This window comes from Equus asinus, chromosome 2, assembly GCF_041296235.1.
Source record: "Equus asinus isolate D_3611 breed Donkey chromosome 2, EquAss-T2T_v2, whole genome shotgun sequence".
NCBI classification, from domain to species: domain Eukaryota; kingdom Metazoa; phylum Chordata; class Mammalia; order Perissodactyla; family Equidae; genus Equus; species Equus asinus.
Genome location: NC_091791.1, coordinates 141,721,978 through 141,738,354, shown reverse-complemented (window position 1 = coordinate 141,738,354; position 16,377 = coordinate 141,721,978). Strand labels below are relative to the sequence as shown.

General features: G+C 33.9%; 1 protein-coding gene across 11 annotated transcripts in view; it reads right to left on the bottom strand.

Moving 5' to 3' along the window:
- ZNF280D (zinc finger protein 280D) overlaps positions 1 to 16,377 on the bottom strand; it is a 124,581-nt gene that overhangs the window by 11,890 nt on the left and 96,314 nt on the right. For 8 of the 11 annotated variants that reach the window (XM_014860458.3, XM_014860457.3, XM_070501202.1 and 5 more), the window contains one exon: positions 158 to 213. In XM_014860458.3, coding sequence (XP_014715944.2) covers positions 158 to 213 — 56 coding nt within the window. Of the gene's footprint in view, positions 1 to 157; positions 902 to 7,058; positions 15,698 to 16,377 lie in introns of those variants that run through there. The other 3 variants (XM_070501256.1, XM_070501240.1, XM_070501212.1) reach the window with 2 other exon arrangements.

Here is a 16,377-nt window from a genome sequence, read left to right as displayed (position 1 = left end):
GCTGTATTAAAATTTCAAAATATTATACTTAAAAGTTATTACTGAAAGTAACACCATATACAAAAATTTAAATAGCCCTTTGCCAATTAACTGAAATAATGCAGCTCAAGTGTCATTTATTTGAATTTCAAGAGATTCAGTTTTTCTTTATATTTACCTTTCAGAAGTCGATGTTTCTGTTTCTCCTTCAGCCATATTAGATCTTGCGATTTCCTGAAATGATTAATAATATTTTTCTTTTATATTCATGGCTATGCTTAAAGTAAACTACTTTTATTATACTAAACTTTCTGGATAAAAGGCACTTAAGTGTGCAATCTGATACACTAAAGAAATAGAAAAACAATTTCTTAATCTAAAGTATGTACGAGAATAATTCTTATAATTAAAAGCAGAATTTTAAAAATTCTCTTTAAAAAATCAGTAAGAATTTCAGTGTATCAAAAGCTTCTGAATCAAGGCCATGAAACAGTTATCCAGTTAGAACAATACCTGTTTTCCTTAGACTGTCTTTCAAATATGGGCCATATTACTTGAATAGAAAACGAGTAAAACACAACTTGAATTTGAACAAGTTGCATTCACAGTGTTTATACAAACATAAGTACAGACACTCAGATAAAACATTTGTGAAATTATCATTTCATATTTGGAGTCACGGTAACCCTTCCAACTGTCAAACCAAGTAATATTAAATGACAGACAAATTAAATATTTTGCTTATTTTAAATGTTTCATGGGGAGGAAAGAATACAATAAAACTTCAGTAAGCCAGAGGCCAACCTAACAGTTTATAACAATTACCAATTACTGAGCACATATGATGTGTGAGGTAGCATACTAAGAACTTTACCTTCACTATCTCATTTAATCCTCGTGTTCGATATTATAAACTCAATTTCTACAAATGAGAAATGAGACTGCATGAGTTAAGTAGAGAATCCAAAGCAATACCTCAGTAAGTGTGAAGATTCAAATCTAGGTCTAGCTCTTAACCACTACAGTGATTGACTCAAGTCTGTGAAAATTGATAATGGTGTATTAATCACATATATTTATTTCCCCACTCTCCCAAAACCCTGCTAAAATGAGGGCAAAGAAATAAAACATTTTCACTCACAAAGACCGATGAAACACCAAAGCATACTAATTGTCAAAGAGATCGCAACAAATTTTTAGATGGAAAGTGGCTAGAAGAGTGAAAACTGACTTCACAGTGTGGAAGACGTTACAACTAAATGGCTGAGTGGGAAGTGCAAGGAGAAGAGAATCCGTTTACTCAGAGAACCTAAAAGAACTGGTAGTTGGAGGAATTCAGTACCACATCCAGTACATAAAAGGTAAAAATGAAGCACAAGGGACTGCTGAGGAATCTAAATGCTCTTTCCACAACTTACACAACCTATCCTTTCCCCTACCACAGAGGCTAAAGGCTGTTAACTTGCTGAACTGGAGACAGTCTAGACTTGCGAACGCCAGGAATGGCAAAAGGCAGGCATGAGGTACTGAGAGAAAACAGAAAAATTAAGTAAAAGTCCATAAACTGAATAAAAGGACCCACAGTCCTTCTCCCCCTGCCTGGCTCCCAGAATGCCAGTAGTCAGAAGAATCACTCTTCATCCCACCACCCCCAGCTGGAATCTAAAAGATTCCTTGTTGAAAAAAATTATTAGCCCCAAAGGAAAGATTTCCAATAAAGACTTTGAGAGCATTCTCCCCACCAAAGACTCAGTCAGCTCAGCACCTGATTTTCCTATGTTGAAGTTTAACAATTCCCACGCAGACTGTGCAGGCTGTCCAGTGCACTAACCCAGGAGGCAACCTTCACAATATTATCATTGTCAGTTCTCCAAGTGTGGTTTAGACACCTGGGGCCTCCAAGACACGTTCAGGAGGCATGGGAGATTAAAACTCTTGGTACAACATCGGTTGTGAGTAAAAATGCTGGCATCTTAACACGAATCAAGGCAGTGGCACTAAATCACAACTGTAGTAGTAATCATTGTATTCCTCACCAGCCCACACCAGAAGTAAAATTAATTTTATTAAATATCAATCCTTCAGTTCATGTCTTTTTAATGTTGCGCATGATGAAATAGCAAGTATGCATAACGCACTGCTACTGCATACTGAAAACACCTGGTTCTATGATTGAGTTGTGAGCTGAACATAACCACATATTTTTCATGGAACGTCATTTTTATTTTAAAGAATGACTGTCAAACTACAGAAATTTAGACTTGGGTATTTAGTAGACATTTTCTTAAAAATTGAAAAAGTGAGCCTGTCACATCAAAGAAAACAACTGACAGTATTTTCTACCAGTAATGAAATTCAAGCAAAAAGTAAATTTTAGGAAAACCTATATCCACTATTGATGAGATTAATCCTAATCTTAATGAATGTGATTACTTGATATTATATAATGAAACATGTCAACCCTTGGAAGATCTACGTTAACTCAGTGAACCAATATTTTCCAAATGACCAACACACAATGTTATAAAATCATCCTTGGATAAAAGATCCAATCAAAGTGTAAGATAGAACAACAGATTTTAATGGAACCAAGTAGAAAAAGTTCAGTGATAGCTTGCACACTGCAACAAACCTGTAAGAAAACTTCCACTTATCTACTTTTGATGTAGCATCAAGGAAGAACAATCATAATTATCTGAAAAGGTTATTAAAGTATTCAGTGAGTCTCAATATTCTTCACACATTTCAACCAAAATAACATATCACAACAGACTAAATGCACAGACAAGAGAATCCAGTTTTCTTCTATTTAACTAGACATTAAAGGGATACGTAAAAGTGTAAAACAATGCCATTCTTCTCATTAAATTTCTTTTAAAAAATAACTACATTTCAGAGAAAATATGTTATTTATGTTAACATATAGGGAGTTTATTATTGTTATTTTTAAGTAACAATATTTTTTTAAATTTCAGAGTTTTAATTTCTAATATGATAAATATCAATAAATTTTGAGAGAACTAAGGGGTATATGTTAATAGTGCCCTCTGGAGTTTCGTAGTGCACAACCTGTATGACTGTACCAGACAGCACTGTCCTCATCTAAAACCATGCTGTTTTCAGTAAACTTTTTAGTGCTTCATTCTTTAATATGTATAGACAGTCAAGGATCACCACACAATTGAAGACATCCTTTAAATTCAGAAAGATCAAAATAAACAAAAAGGAATAAATAAAGAGACTTGGAGATATCAGAGACATTACTACAAACAAAAGAAAAAATATATAAAATTAATACATATTTACTATCTCCAGAGAGGTCTGAGATGTTCCTGCATCCTTTAAACAAGAACAAAAACTATGAAAACAGAACAATCAAAGAATAAACAAAAAAATTAAAGAGCTCTTCAAAATTAAATACATGGCAAGTAAAATAAGTAACTAAGTTTAGAAAATCTTTTTAAGAAGATTAAACTAAACAGACAAAATAGATGGAAGAAAGTACCACACAATTAGAGGAGTTGATGCAGGAAGTACAATGTTAGATCAATAGGGGTTTCAAAAAGAAGAGAACAGAGAAAATAAGAGTGAAAATTTACCAAATAAATAATACAAGAGAACTTCCCCCAAACAAAAATATCTAAATTACAAAGGCTTTGTCTGATGACTACCATAACAAATGAAAAATGGATGATGAGTGAACATATCACTGTGAAATTTCAAAACACTGGAGATAGACATAACCATTACAGTTGCCAGAAAGACAAAATTACCTAAATACAAAGAAACTGGAGCAAGAACAGCAACAGACTCACCAAAAACAATACTTGCAAAACTGCACAGGAAAACTGTTTTCTATGTACTTCAGCCCAACTATCCTGCCAGTAAATATAGCTTTAGATACACAAAGAGTGAAAAAAGATGCCCCCCTTTGGAGGTGTACATTTCACCAAAATAAGGAGTAAACCAAGAAAACAGGAACTCGTGGTTCAGGAAACAGGACATCCAACACAAGAAAGCGGCAAAGGAAAATTCTGATACAACAAATTCTGCACCAGCCTTAGGGAGCCTCTGGTTTAAATTAAAGCAGGTCTGAGAGGAGATCTCCAGACCCTCCAACAATTTGTTTTCTGATGTGTGTGAACATTTAGAAAAAATACGTCTAAACATTAGACAGATAAATCATAACATTAAAAAAATAGCACTAGGTCCACAGAAAACTCAACAATTAAGTAAAAAAAATACATAAAATAAAATGAGGTATAGGAAAGGAAAAGAAATCATAGAACATTTCCAGGTTCAGTACCAATAACAGTCTCAAAAAACTGTGCTGTAACCATGCTGGGATCAGTGTAATGCCAAGCCATAATGGAAAATGAGGAAAAAGGAAAAATACATAGCCTTATACACAAGTTTTCATAGTTTTTCTTTTTTCTATTTTGGCAAAACACATTTAACATACAAGTTACCATCTTAACCATTTTTAAGTGTACAGTTCAGTGGTATTAAATATTCACATTGTTGTGCAACCATTACCACCATCCATCCCCATAACCTTTTTCAACTTGTAAAATTAAAACTCTATACTCTGATTCTCCCCTCCCCCTAGTCCCTGGCAACCACCACTATACTCTCTGTCTTTATGATTTTGACTACTCTAAGTACCTCATAAAACTGAAATCATACAGTATTTGATTTCACTTAGCATAATGTCTTCAAGGTTCATCCATGTTGTAGCATATCACAGAATTTCATTCCTTTTCATGGCTGAATAATATTCCACTGTACACGTATACCATATTTTGCTCATCCATTCATCTGCTGATGGACATCTGGGTTACTTCCAAGTTTTGGGGGTTTTTATTTTGCTGATGAAGATTAAGATTCATCCTGAGCTTACATCTGTTGCCAATCTTCCTCATTTTGTACGTGAGCTACCACAACAGCATCGCCACTGTCAGATGAGTGGTGTAGGTTTGCGCCCGAGAACTGAACCCAGGCCTCCAAAGTGGAGCACACCAAACTTAACCACTAGGCCACCAGGGCTGGCCCTCCATGTTTTAACTATTGTGCTGCTACAAAAATGGGCGTACAAATATCTCTTTGAGTGTCTGCTTTCAATTCTTTCGGGTATAGACCCAGAAGTGAAATTGCTGAATCATATAATTTTCTGAAGAACTGCCATACTGTTTTCTACAGTGGCTGTACCATTTTACCTTCCTACCAACAGTATACAAGGGATCCCATTTTTCCACATCCTTGTCAATACTTGTTGTTTTCTGTTTTTTTGATGGTAGCCATCCTAATAGGTATGAGGTGGTATCTCATTGTAGTTTTGATTTGCACTTCCCTAATGATTAGTGATGTTGCACATCTTTTCACATGCTTATTGGCCATTTGTATATCTTCTTTGGAGACATGTCTACTCAAGTCCTTTACCCATTTTTGAATCGGTCTTTTTGTTGTTGAGTTTAGGACTTCTCTATATATTCTAAATATTAATTGTTTATCAGATATATGATTTAAAAATATTTTCTCCCACTCTGTTGGTTGCTTTTTCATTCTGTGGATAGTATGTTTTGATGTACAAAATTTTAAAATTTTCATGAAGTCCAATTTGTCTATTTTTGCTTTTGTTACCTGTGCCTTTGGTGTGATACCCAAGAAATCACTGCCAAATCCAATGTTGTGAAGCTTCTGTCCTATGTTTTCTTCTAAGAGTTTTATTGATTTAGGTCTTACATTTAGGTCCTTGATCCATTTTGAGTTGATGTTTGTCTATGGTGTTAGCTAAGGGTCCCACTTTATTCTTTTGCACGTGGATATCCAGTTTTCCCAGCACCAGTTGTTGAAAAGACTGTCCTTTTCCCATTGGTGTTAGCCCCCTTGTCAAAAATCATTTGACCATATATGTGAGGGTTTATTTCTGAGCTCTCTATCCTATTCCATTAGTCTGTCTGTCTGTCTTTATACCAATACCACAGTTTTGATTACTATAGATTTGTAGTAAGTTTTGAAATCAGTGTGAGTCTTCCAGTTTTTGTCTTTCTTTTTCAAAATTGTTTTGGTTACTTGAGGGCCCTTGAGATTCCACATAAATTTTAGGATGAACTTTTCTATTTCTGCAAAAATGTCTGTGGGATTTTTGTAGGATTGCAATGAATCTGTAGATTGCTTTGGGTAAGTAATGAAACATAACAATATTAAGTCTTCCAATTCATGTACATGTGTTGTGTTTCCATTTACCTATTTCTTCTTTAATTTATTTCAGCAATGCTTTGTAGTTTTCATTGCACAAGTTTTTCACCTCCTTGGTTAAGTTAATTCCTAAGCATTTTATTCTTTGTGATGCTACTGTAAGTGGAATTATTTTTGGAATTTCCTTTTCAGATTGTTCACTGTGTACAGAAATGCAACTGATTTTTGTGTGTTGACTTTGTATCCTACTACTTTGATGAATTCATTTATTAGTTCTAACAGTTTTTTTGTGGTATCTTCAGGGATTTCTACATATTAAGATGATATCTGCAAACAGAGAATTTTACTTCTTTTCTAATATGGATGTCTTTCTTTTTCGTGACTAACTGCCCTAGCTAGAACTTTCAGTACTATGTTGAAAATGAGTGGTGAAAACAGGGATCCTTGCCTTGTTCCTAATCTTAGAGAAAAAGTTTTCAGTATTTCACCATTGAGTATGATGTTTGCTGTGGGTTTTCATATATGTCTTTTATTATGTTGAGGTAGTTTCCTTACATTCCTAGGTTGTTGAGGATTTCTGCATCACTGCTCATAAGAAATATTGGTCTGTAGTTTTCTTTTCTTGTATTGTCCTTGTCTGGCTTTGGTATCAGTGTAATGCTGGACTCACATAACGAGTTGGGAAGTGTTCCCTCTTCTTCAACTTTTTTGGAAAAGTGTCAGAAGGATTGGTATTAGTTCTTATTTAAATGTTTGGTAGAACTCAATAGTGAAATCATCAGGTCCAGGGTTTTTGTTCGTTGGAAGATCTTTGATTACTGATTCAATCTCCTTATTAGTTACATGTCTATTCAGATTTTCTATTTCTTTGTGATTTAGTCTAGGTAAATTTTGTGTTTCTAGAAACTTGTCCATTTCATGTAGGTTATTCAATTTGCTGGAATACAAGTTCATAATACTCTCTTATAATCCTTTTCATTTCTGTAGGATTGGTAGCAATGTCCCACTTTCTTTTCTGATTTTAGTAATTTGAGTCTTCTCTTTTTTTAAATATTCCATCTGGCTAAAGGTTTACCCATTTTGTTGATCTTTGCAATGAACAAGTTTTGGTATCATTAGTTTTCTCTATTGCTTTTCTATTCTCTATTTCATTTATTTCTGCTCTAATCCTATTTCTTTCCTTCTGCTACATTTGGGTTTAGTTTGCTCTTCTTTTTCTACTTCCTTAAGTGGTACATTTAGGTTGTTTGAGAGCTCTCTTATTTTTTAATGTAAGCATTTGCATCTGTATATTTCCCCTTTAGCCTCACTTTCACTGCATCCCATAAGTTTTGGTATGTTGTGTTTTTGTTTTCATTCTTATCTAAGTATTTTCTAACTTCCTTTTGGATTTCTTCTTTGATCTATTGGTTGTTTTAAAAGGTGTTGTTTAATTTCCACAATTTTGTGAATTTTCCAGTTTTCCTTTGTTATTGATTTCTAATTTCATCCTGATGTGGTCAGAGAAGATACACTGTATGATATCTATCTTTTGAAAACTATTATAACTTAATTTGTGGCTTAACATATGGTCTATCCTGGAAAACGTCCCATGTGCACTTAAGAAGAATATGTATTCTGTTGTTGCTGGGTAGAGTGTCTTGTTTATGTCTGTTAGATCTAGTTGGTTTATTGAGGTAAGTCCTCTATTCCCTTACTTATGTCTGATTGTTCTATCCTTTATTGTGAGTAGGATACTGAAGCCTCCAACTATTATTGTAGAATGGTATATTTTTCCCCTTTAATTCTGTCAGCTTTTGTTTCATATATTTTGGTGTCTGTGTCATTAGATGCATAAATGTTTATAACTATTACATCTTGTTGTATTGAAACCTCTATTAATATATAATGTCCTTTTTCTCTCTCTTAACCTTTTTTGTCTTAAAGTCTATTTGGTCTGATATTAGTAAAGCCACTTCTGCTCTCTTTTGGTTACTATTTGCATGAAATATCTTTTTTATCCTTTCATTTTCAACTTATGCCTTTGGATCTCAAATGAGTCTCCTGTAGACAGCTTATTGTTGGACTGTGTATTTTTGTCCATTTTGCCAACCTCTGGCTTTTGATTGGAGAGGTTAATCCATTTATATTTAAATTGATTACTGATAAGGAAGAACTTACTTCTGTCATTGTGCTATTTGTTTTTTACATGCCTTAGAGTTTTTTTGGCCTTCATTTCCTATATTAATGACTTCTTTTGTCTTTAGTTGAGTTTTTGTAGATAAATGTTTAAATTCTTTTCTCATTTCCCTTTGTGTATATTCTGTAGATATTTTCTTGGTGGTTACCATGGGAATTACATTTAATATCCTAAAGTTATAACATTTTAATTGGAATTCATACTAGCTTAACTTCAACAACATACAAAAACTCTACTCCTCTACAGCTCCATCCCCACCCCTCTTGGTTGTTGTCACAAAATTACATCTTTATATGTTGTGTGTCCCAAAAGATAAACTAATAATTCTTTTTAAATGTATTAGTCTCCTAAATTATGTGGAAAACAAGATTTGGAGTTACAAACCAAAGCTATACTAAATTAGCTTTTACAGTAATAATTTTTTTCTTTAAATGTATTTGTCTCAACTCATGTAGAAAACAGTAAGCACAGTACAAATCACTGTTATAATAATACTAGCTTCTATAATTGCCCATGTACTTATCTGTATTGAGATATTTATTTCTCCATACAGGTTCAAGTTACCATGTAGTGTCCTTTCATTTCAACTTGCAGGACACCCTTGAGCATTTCTTGCAGGGCAGGTCTAGTGATCACAAACTCCCTCAGGTTTTCTTTATGTGAGAATGTCTTAATTTCTCCCTCACTTTTGAGGGACAGTCTTGCCACATATAAGACTCTTGATTGAGTTTTTTTTCATTTTAGCACTTTGAATATATTGGCCCATTGCCTTCTGACCTCCAAAGTTTCTGGTAAGAAATTTGCTGACAATCTTATTGAGGATTCCTTGTATGTGATGATTCACGACTCCCTTGATGCTTTCAAGATTCTCTATTTTTTGAAAGTTTGATTATAACATGGCTCAGTGTGGATCTCTTTGAGTTCATTTTACTTGGAGTTCATTGTGCTTCTTGGATGTTTATAGTCATGTCTTTCAGCAAATTTGGGACGTTTTCAGTCATTTCTTCCAACACCCTTTCTGCCCCCACAAGGGACTCCCACAATGTCTACACTGGTCTGCTTGATGGTGTCCCATACCTCACTTAGGCTCACTTTGCTTTTCTTCAATCTGTTTTTTTCCTTTTCCTCAAATTCAGTAATTTCCATTGTCCTATCATCAAGCCTGCTGATTCTTTCTTCTGTCTGTGCACATCTGCCTTTGAATCCCTCTAGTGAATTTTTCATTTTCAGTTATTATACTTTTCAGCTCCAGAACTTCTTTTTGGTTTCTTGTTAGGTTTCTGATCTCCTTATTGATATTTTCATTTTGTTCACACATTGTTTTGGCTTTCTCCACATATTCCTTCAGTTCCTTGGGCATCTTCAAGATAGTTGTTTTAATGTCTTTGTCTAGTATATCTGCAACTAGGCCTTTTTCAGGAACACTTTCTGTTGACTTTTTTCCCTTTGAATGGGACACACTTGCCTGTTTCTGTGTATCCTTTGTGCTTTTTAGTTGTATACTGGACATTTGATTCTAATAATCTGGTAACTTTGGGAATCAGATTCTCCCCTTTCTCCAGCATTTGCTGTTTTTGTTTATTGTTTTTTTTGATTATTGTAGGCTGTCTCTGTTCCCAGGATCAGCCTGAGGTGTAAACTGAAGGTCTTCTCAGGTCCTTTCTGAGCCTTTTCCTGGGCATATGCAATCACTGTCTAATTTTACCTATCAATGCAGTTGTTTTTGAGTGTACTAGTCTTTAATGTCTGGCTTCAGAAAGGTGAAAAAGGGAAAAATGATGGGAGGAAAAAAGTGGTGCTGTCCCTTTAAATCCCCTGGAAGTCACTACAGCTGGAGGGAGAGAGGCTTGTAACAATGAGGGGAGGTATAACAACAATGGCTGCCCACCTCTTTTGTCTGCAACTCTAATAAGCAGGAGCAATCAGTGATAAGAACATAGGTCTCCAATATTTGGAAGACAGAGTCCTTTTTGCCCACCATGGTCCTCCATAACCTGTGTGCACATGCTTCAGGAACATGTGCAGAGCTGCCTGCCATGCCGTTAGGGGTGGAAGATGGGTAGCTGCTACAGTGCTAAGTGCTAAAAGTTAACAGCAATTTGTTGTCCAAGCCTTCCCCTGGAAGCTGCAATCCTTTGACAGACTCTAGAGTTCCAAAATAGTTATGTCATACAGATTCTGCTAGTTCAACTGTTGTCTAAGTGGAGAGACAGATTCCTGGTGCTTCCTCCTCTGCCATCTTCCCAGAATCTTAGGGAAAGGATACTACTCAGAAAGCAGTTGAAAAATTGAAAAGTAGATGTATTGAATTCACAAAAGTAGTTTTAAGTTTAAACATTTTATTTCTACCCAAACCAGAATTTATTATCATTTTACTTTCCTGGCTTTAATGAAAGCAACACATCAATATTTTCAAAATCTAATTCTTTTCTTGTTTCCAAATAAGTAAATTGCCATGTTTGATAATTTCTCTCGACCAAGAAACAATTTTAAACAATTTTAAATCAACTTCAGCTTACTGGAATTTCTTTTGCAGGATGCTACTGTGGCTGGTATTGTTTTAAAATTCTGAATACCACTTTGTTAATAAGTTTTAGAAGACCTAAACATAATGCTTATTTTATATTACAGTTTATTGATATTGTATGCTGCTTTAAACTATTCCACATGAAATTTCTACAGAACTTTGTCAGAATATTTAAGAGCTGAGTCAGTGGCTGCTTTTTGAAAATCAGATGTATTTATACAGAATAACTTTTCTCCAGGTTAAAAACTCAAAATCTGAAGATACTTGATTTAATTTTTCATATGTATATTTCAAATATGAAATTAGGGCATTTAGAACCTTAATATCTGTTTGATATGCACTTTTCCCATAATTATCAATACTCTCATACAGTGATTCATACATTTCCAATTTCTTTACAGGAAGAATATTCACATCTCTTGCTCAGATTTTACATTCATTGAACACACTTTCAAAATTACTCTCTCATTTGTAGTAAGCAAAGGGAAAGGCCTTTTATTAAGCATGCCACTTTATAAATGTTCATGTTTTCTGACTGTAGATCTTTACCAACTTTTGCCACTAGCCCAAAGTATCATCTCATACAGATAATTTGCATAAAAGTTTGTAATATATTTGTATTAAGATTCTTTCTATTTAAACAATGTATTTTGACATTTGATATTGTCTTCTCCTATTTGATAAACATCTTTGTCTGCAAACTGTCTTGATTGCATTTAATCCTGACACCCATCAGGTACCTGTATGTGATTTTAATGTTTTTAGAATAGATAAGCATATTCTATCTGCTTGATGAATTACTCTGCTCTCTAAATATGTATACTTCACACAATACTAAAAAACATTATCATATTTGAATTCACAGATGCAGCATTTTTTTATATTTAATTATGATTATAAGCTGAGCAAGATACAAATTTGCGATAATTATTTTTGGAGAAAAAAATTGGCTTTTATATCCTTGTATATATCTACCATGTTTGCTCCATTATCAAATCCTTGGCCAGGGTAATTTTTTATGTAAATATCATCTTTCTAACTTATTAATAATCTCATAAGCTAGACCATATCTAGTGTTTTTAAAGAATAACAGCTTTATTGAGATATAACTGTCCAGTTTTTCTTTTGTTTCAATCAAATCAATAAAACTTTCTTCTCTTCTGATGACATTATTCTTAATGTAAACATACCTAATAATCAGACACACTCATTCATGATGGATAATATTTGGTTTACAATCAAAAGGTAAGGAAAAATATTTTGCTTCTCATATTCTCACAAGTATTTCAGATTTCACGATTTGTTAATAGTATTATAAATTTGTTTTGACTTTTTCTAGACAAATGAAACACAGACTCCAGTAATGATAAGCTATGATTATAATGTCCTATAAGTTCAACTGAACTTAGAAACTTTATAGCATTTGGATTTCTAATAATTTCTTGTGATCCTTTGAGAGATGAATTATTTCTGCACAAAACATACCAACATCTAAAATCACTAGCACATTTTATCACGTTCTGTAAAGTATCATCTGTTAAACTATCAGTTTGGGGGGCCAGCCCTGTGGCCAAGTGGTTAAGTTCATGCGCTCCACTGCAGCAGCCCAGGGTTTCGCCGGTTTGGATCCTGGGCGCGGACATGGCACTGTTCATCAGGCCACATTGAGGCAGCATCCCACATGGCACAACTAGAAGGACCTGCAACTAAGATATACAACTATGTACCAGGGGGGTTTGGGGAGATAAAGCAGGAAAAAAAAAGAGATTGGCAACAGTTGTTAGCTCAGGTGCCAATCTTTAAAAGAAACAAAAAACTATCAGTTTGAACCTATGTTTAAAAATACTTCCATTTAAAAAACACTTTTCTGTTGAGGCATAATTGACATATAACATATTAGTTTCGGATGTACAACACAGTGACTCGATATTTGTCTATACTGCAAAATGATCACAATAAGGCTAGTTAACATCCATCACCATACAAGTTACAGAAACTTTTTTCTTGTGATGAGGACTTTGAAGAACTATTCTCTTAGCAACTTTCAAACATGCAATAGTCTTATCAACCATAGCTACCATACTGTACATTATATTCCATATTTATTTTGTATCTAGAAGTTTGTACCTTTTGACTGCCTTCACCCATTTCGCCCACCCTTAATCCTTCACCTCTGCCAACCACCCATCTGTTCTCTGTATCTATCAGCTTGCTGTGGTTTTAAGATTTCACATATAAGTGAGATCATACAGTATTTATCTTTCTCAGTCAGATTTATTTCACTTAGCATAATACCCTCAATTCCATCCATGTTGTTGCAAATGGCAAGATTTCATTCTTTTTTATGGCTGAACAATATTTCACTGTGTGTGTGTGTGTGTTTGTGTATACACACCACAATTTCTTTATTCATTCATCGATGGACACAAGTTGTTTCCATATCTTGGTTATGGTAAATAATGCTGCAATGAACGTGGGGGTGCATATATATTTTTGAATTAGTGTTTTCATTTTCTTTGGATAACTTTCCAGCAGTAGAACTGCTGGATCATATGACAGCTCTGTTTTTAATTTTTTGAGGAGCCTCCATACTGTTTTCCATAGTAGCTGCACCAATTTACATTCCCACCAAAAGTGCACAAGGATTCACTTTCTCCACATCCTTGCCAATGTATGTTATTTCTTGTCTTTTTGATAATAGTCATTCTAATGATGAGGTGAAATCTCATTGTGGTTTTGATTTGTATTTCCCTGGTGATTAGTGAGGTTGAGCATGTTTTCATGTACCTTTTGGCCATCTGTATGTCTTCTTTGGAAAACTGTCTATTCAGATCTTCTACCCATTTTTTAATTGGATTGATTTTTTTTGTTTTTGAGTTGTATGAGTTATTTATATATTTTGGATATTAACCCCATATCAGATACATGAGTTCCAAATATTTTCTCCCATTCATTAGCTTGCTTTTTCATTTTGTTGATGGTTTCCTTTGCGGTGCAGAAGCTTTTAGTTTGATGTAGTCCCACTCGTTTATTTTTGGGTTTTTTGCCTTTGCTTTTGGCATAAATCCAAAAAATCATCACCATGACCAATAATATAGGCAGTAAACTCTGACTTCTAGAAGTTTTATGGTTTCAGGTCTTACATTCAATTCTCTAATCCATTTTGAGTTGATTTTTGTCTATGGTGTAAGATAGTAGTCCAGTTTCATTCTTTCGCGTGTGGTTGTCCAGTTTTCCCAACACCCTTTATTGAAGACACCATCCTTTCCCAACAGTATATTTTTGGCCCATCATACGAAACAGATACTTTAAAATCTGTATCTTGTCCTTGGATGGCCCATGCTCTATTAAAATCATTTTCATTTTATCAGAAATAGGTAGCCACAATAAAGAATTATTAAAGTTTACTTTAAATGTATCTTATTTTCTTGCTTATCCTTAATTAGCTTCTGAGTTCTAACATTTTTCCTCACAATTTCAAGAAAATTCTTGATTAAACTCTGAATTTTATGATAATTCTATTCTAATAGTGTCAGCTGGAGACTTCATTTTAAGTAGCTGGAATATTGTGTTTCTCTAGTTAAACTTGTTACTGCCCCTTATAATTTTGATAAATTTCTGCATGTGTTTTTCTTCTTCTTCTGGACAAGGCATCACTTGGCTTCTGAGATGACATATTTGTTTTAAAAAATATTTAGTATAAATTTTAAATATATTTATTTTTAATTGTTACTTAACTATAGTGAACATTTAATTATGTTAATTCATATAAATTACAATATTTAACAAACAGGTGTATATAAACATTTGTATGAAAAATACAAAAATCACTAATTACAAACAACAGAAAAGTACATACCAGGTTTCCAGACAAATTTGTTAAAAAAAAAAGCAGTGAAAAATATTTTTTTTAATATAAACAAGTGAATAATAGTAAACTGTCACTGTTTTAAGTGAAGAAAGTATAAAATTCCCTGATAAGAAAATACTTTCAGAAAATTTTGACATTTGATCAAATTTCATTTGTGAAAGGTCAAATATATTAATAAGCAAATTTTTTATTACTTACCTTAGTGCTCTTAATAATATTGTAAAAATCACACAAATATGTACATGTAATTAAATAAAACTTTCCCTTTTACTTAGTAGTACTATGGACTGCAGCTACAAACAATGAAAACAACTTGCCGACTTCCCACATAACTCTGAACAAGGACCATCAGAAAAAAGGGCCAGTGAGAGATTTATGTTGTTGTGCCTGCATCCTCCACATGGATGACTCTCAGGGTCATCCAAGTGCATGGTTGGATTTTGTCTTTAACTAAATTTTGATACTGTGAGCCTCAAGGATTATTTTGTATTAATTTTGAATTTTTAAAATGTTATATGAAAATATTATTTATCGGATTACTGAATTTTTGGAACTACCTTAAATTCTGTACCAGAGGTGAGGGCCTCACTTGCCTCACTCTAATTCCTGGCTGGTATGCTGCAGGGGGACAGAAGAAAGAAGGGATGGTAGTCTAGAGAAGTAAATTCTTAATTACCACAACAGTCAGTCACAGTGTCAAAAAATTACAAATAAAGGGGTTGGCCTAGTGGGGCAGCAGTTAAGTTCACACATTCCACTTTGGCAGCCCGGGGTTCACCGGTTTGGATCCCAGGTGTGGACCTACACACCGCTTGTTAAGCCACACTGTGGCAGGCATCCCACATATAAAGTAGAGGAAGATGTGCATGGATGTTAGCTCAGGGCCAGTCTTCCTCAGCAAAGAAAGAAGAGGATTGGCAGCAGATGTCAACTCAGGGCTAATCTTCCTCAAAAAAAAGAAAAAAAGAACAAATAAAATAAAAGAGGGTTATATTATTTAGAAATATGGTGATAAATATTAGATCAAACAGCTAAAAGAGTTAAAAACGGCTAGCCTTTAAAGAGTTGGATGGAAAAAGGTGGGGCAGATGAGCAACTATTTTTACGATAAACATTCTAGCACAACATCTTAACTTTTAATTTGCTAAAAATAAAAAGTAATTTTACAAAGTCTGAAATTCTCAAGTGTCTGAAAAAGTTACAAAGCAAAAAGCAAAAAAAAAAAAAATAATAATAACAAAAACAAAAACCTTAGAAATTCTTTATGGATAGTCCCACATAGTCTTCTAGGAAGGAGACTAGAGCTAATCTGCCATTTCATTAATGAAATAACAGAACCTCTATTTTGCATATTTATGTGTATGTATGAATTGAGAGAAGAATAGTAAGAAGAAGAGAGAAAAATATCATAAAGTCACTCTGAAGGACCTCCTGTACGTACCTACTGTACCTGATATATTTGGAATATGGCAGTTATCCTTATTGGATTAAGTATGATTCTTTTATGTCTAACTGGCCTACTAGATTTTGACCACCTTGAGGATAAGAAAATAATTTTATTAATCTTTGTTCCCAATATGAAGATTCCTGAAACATGCTATCAAATGTTCCCTAAGAGCTAAG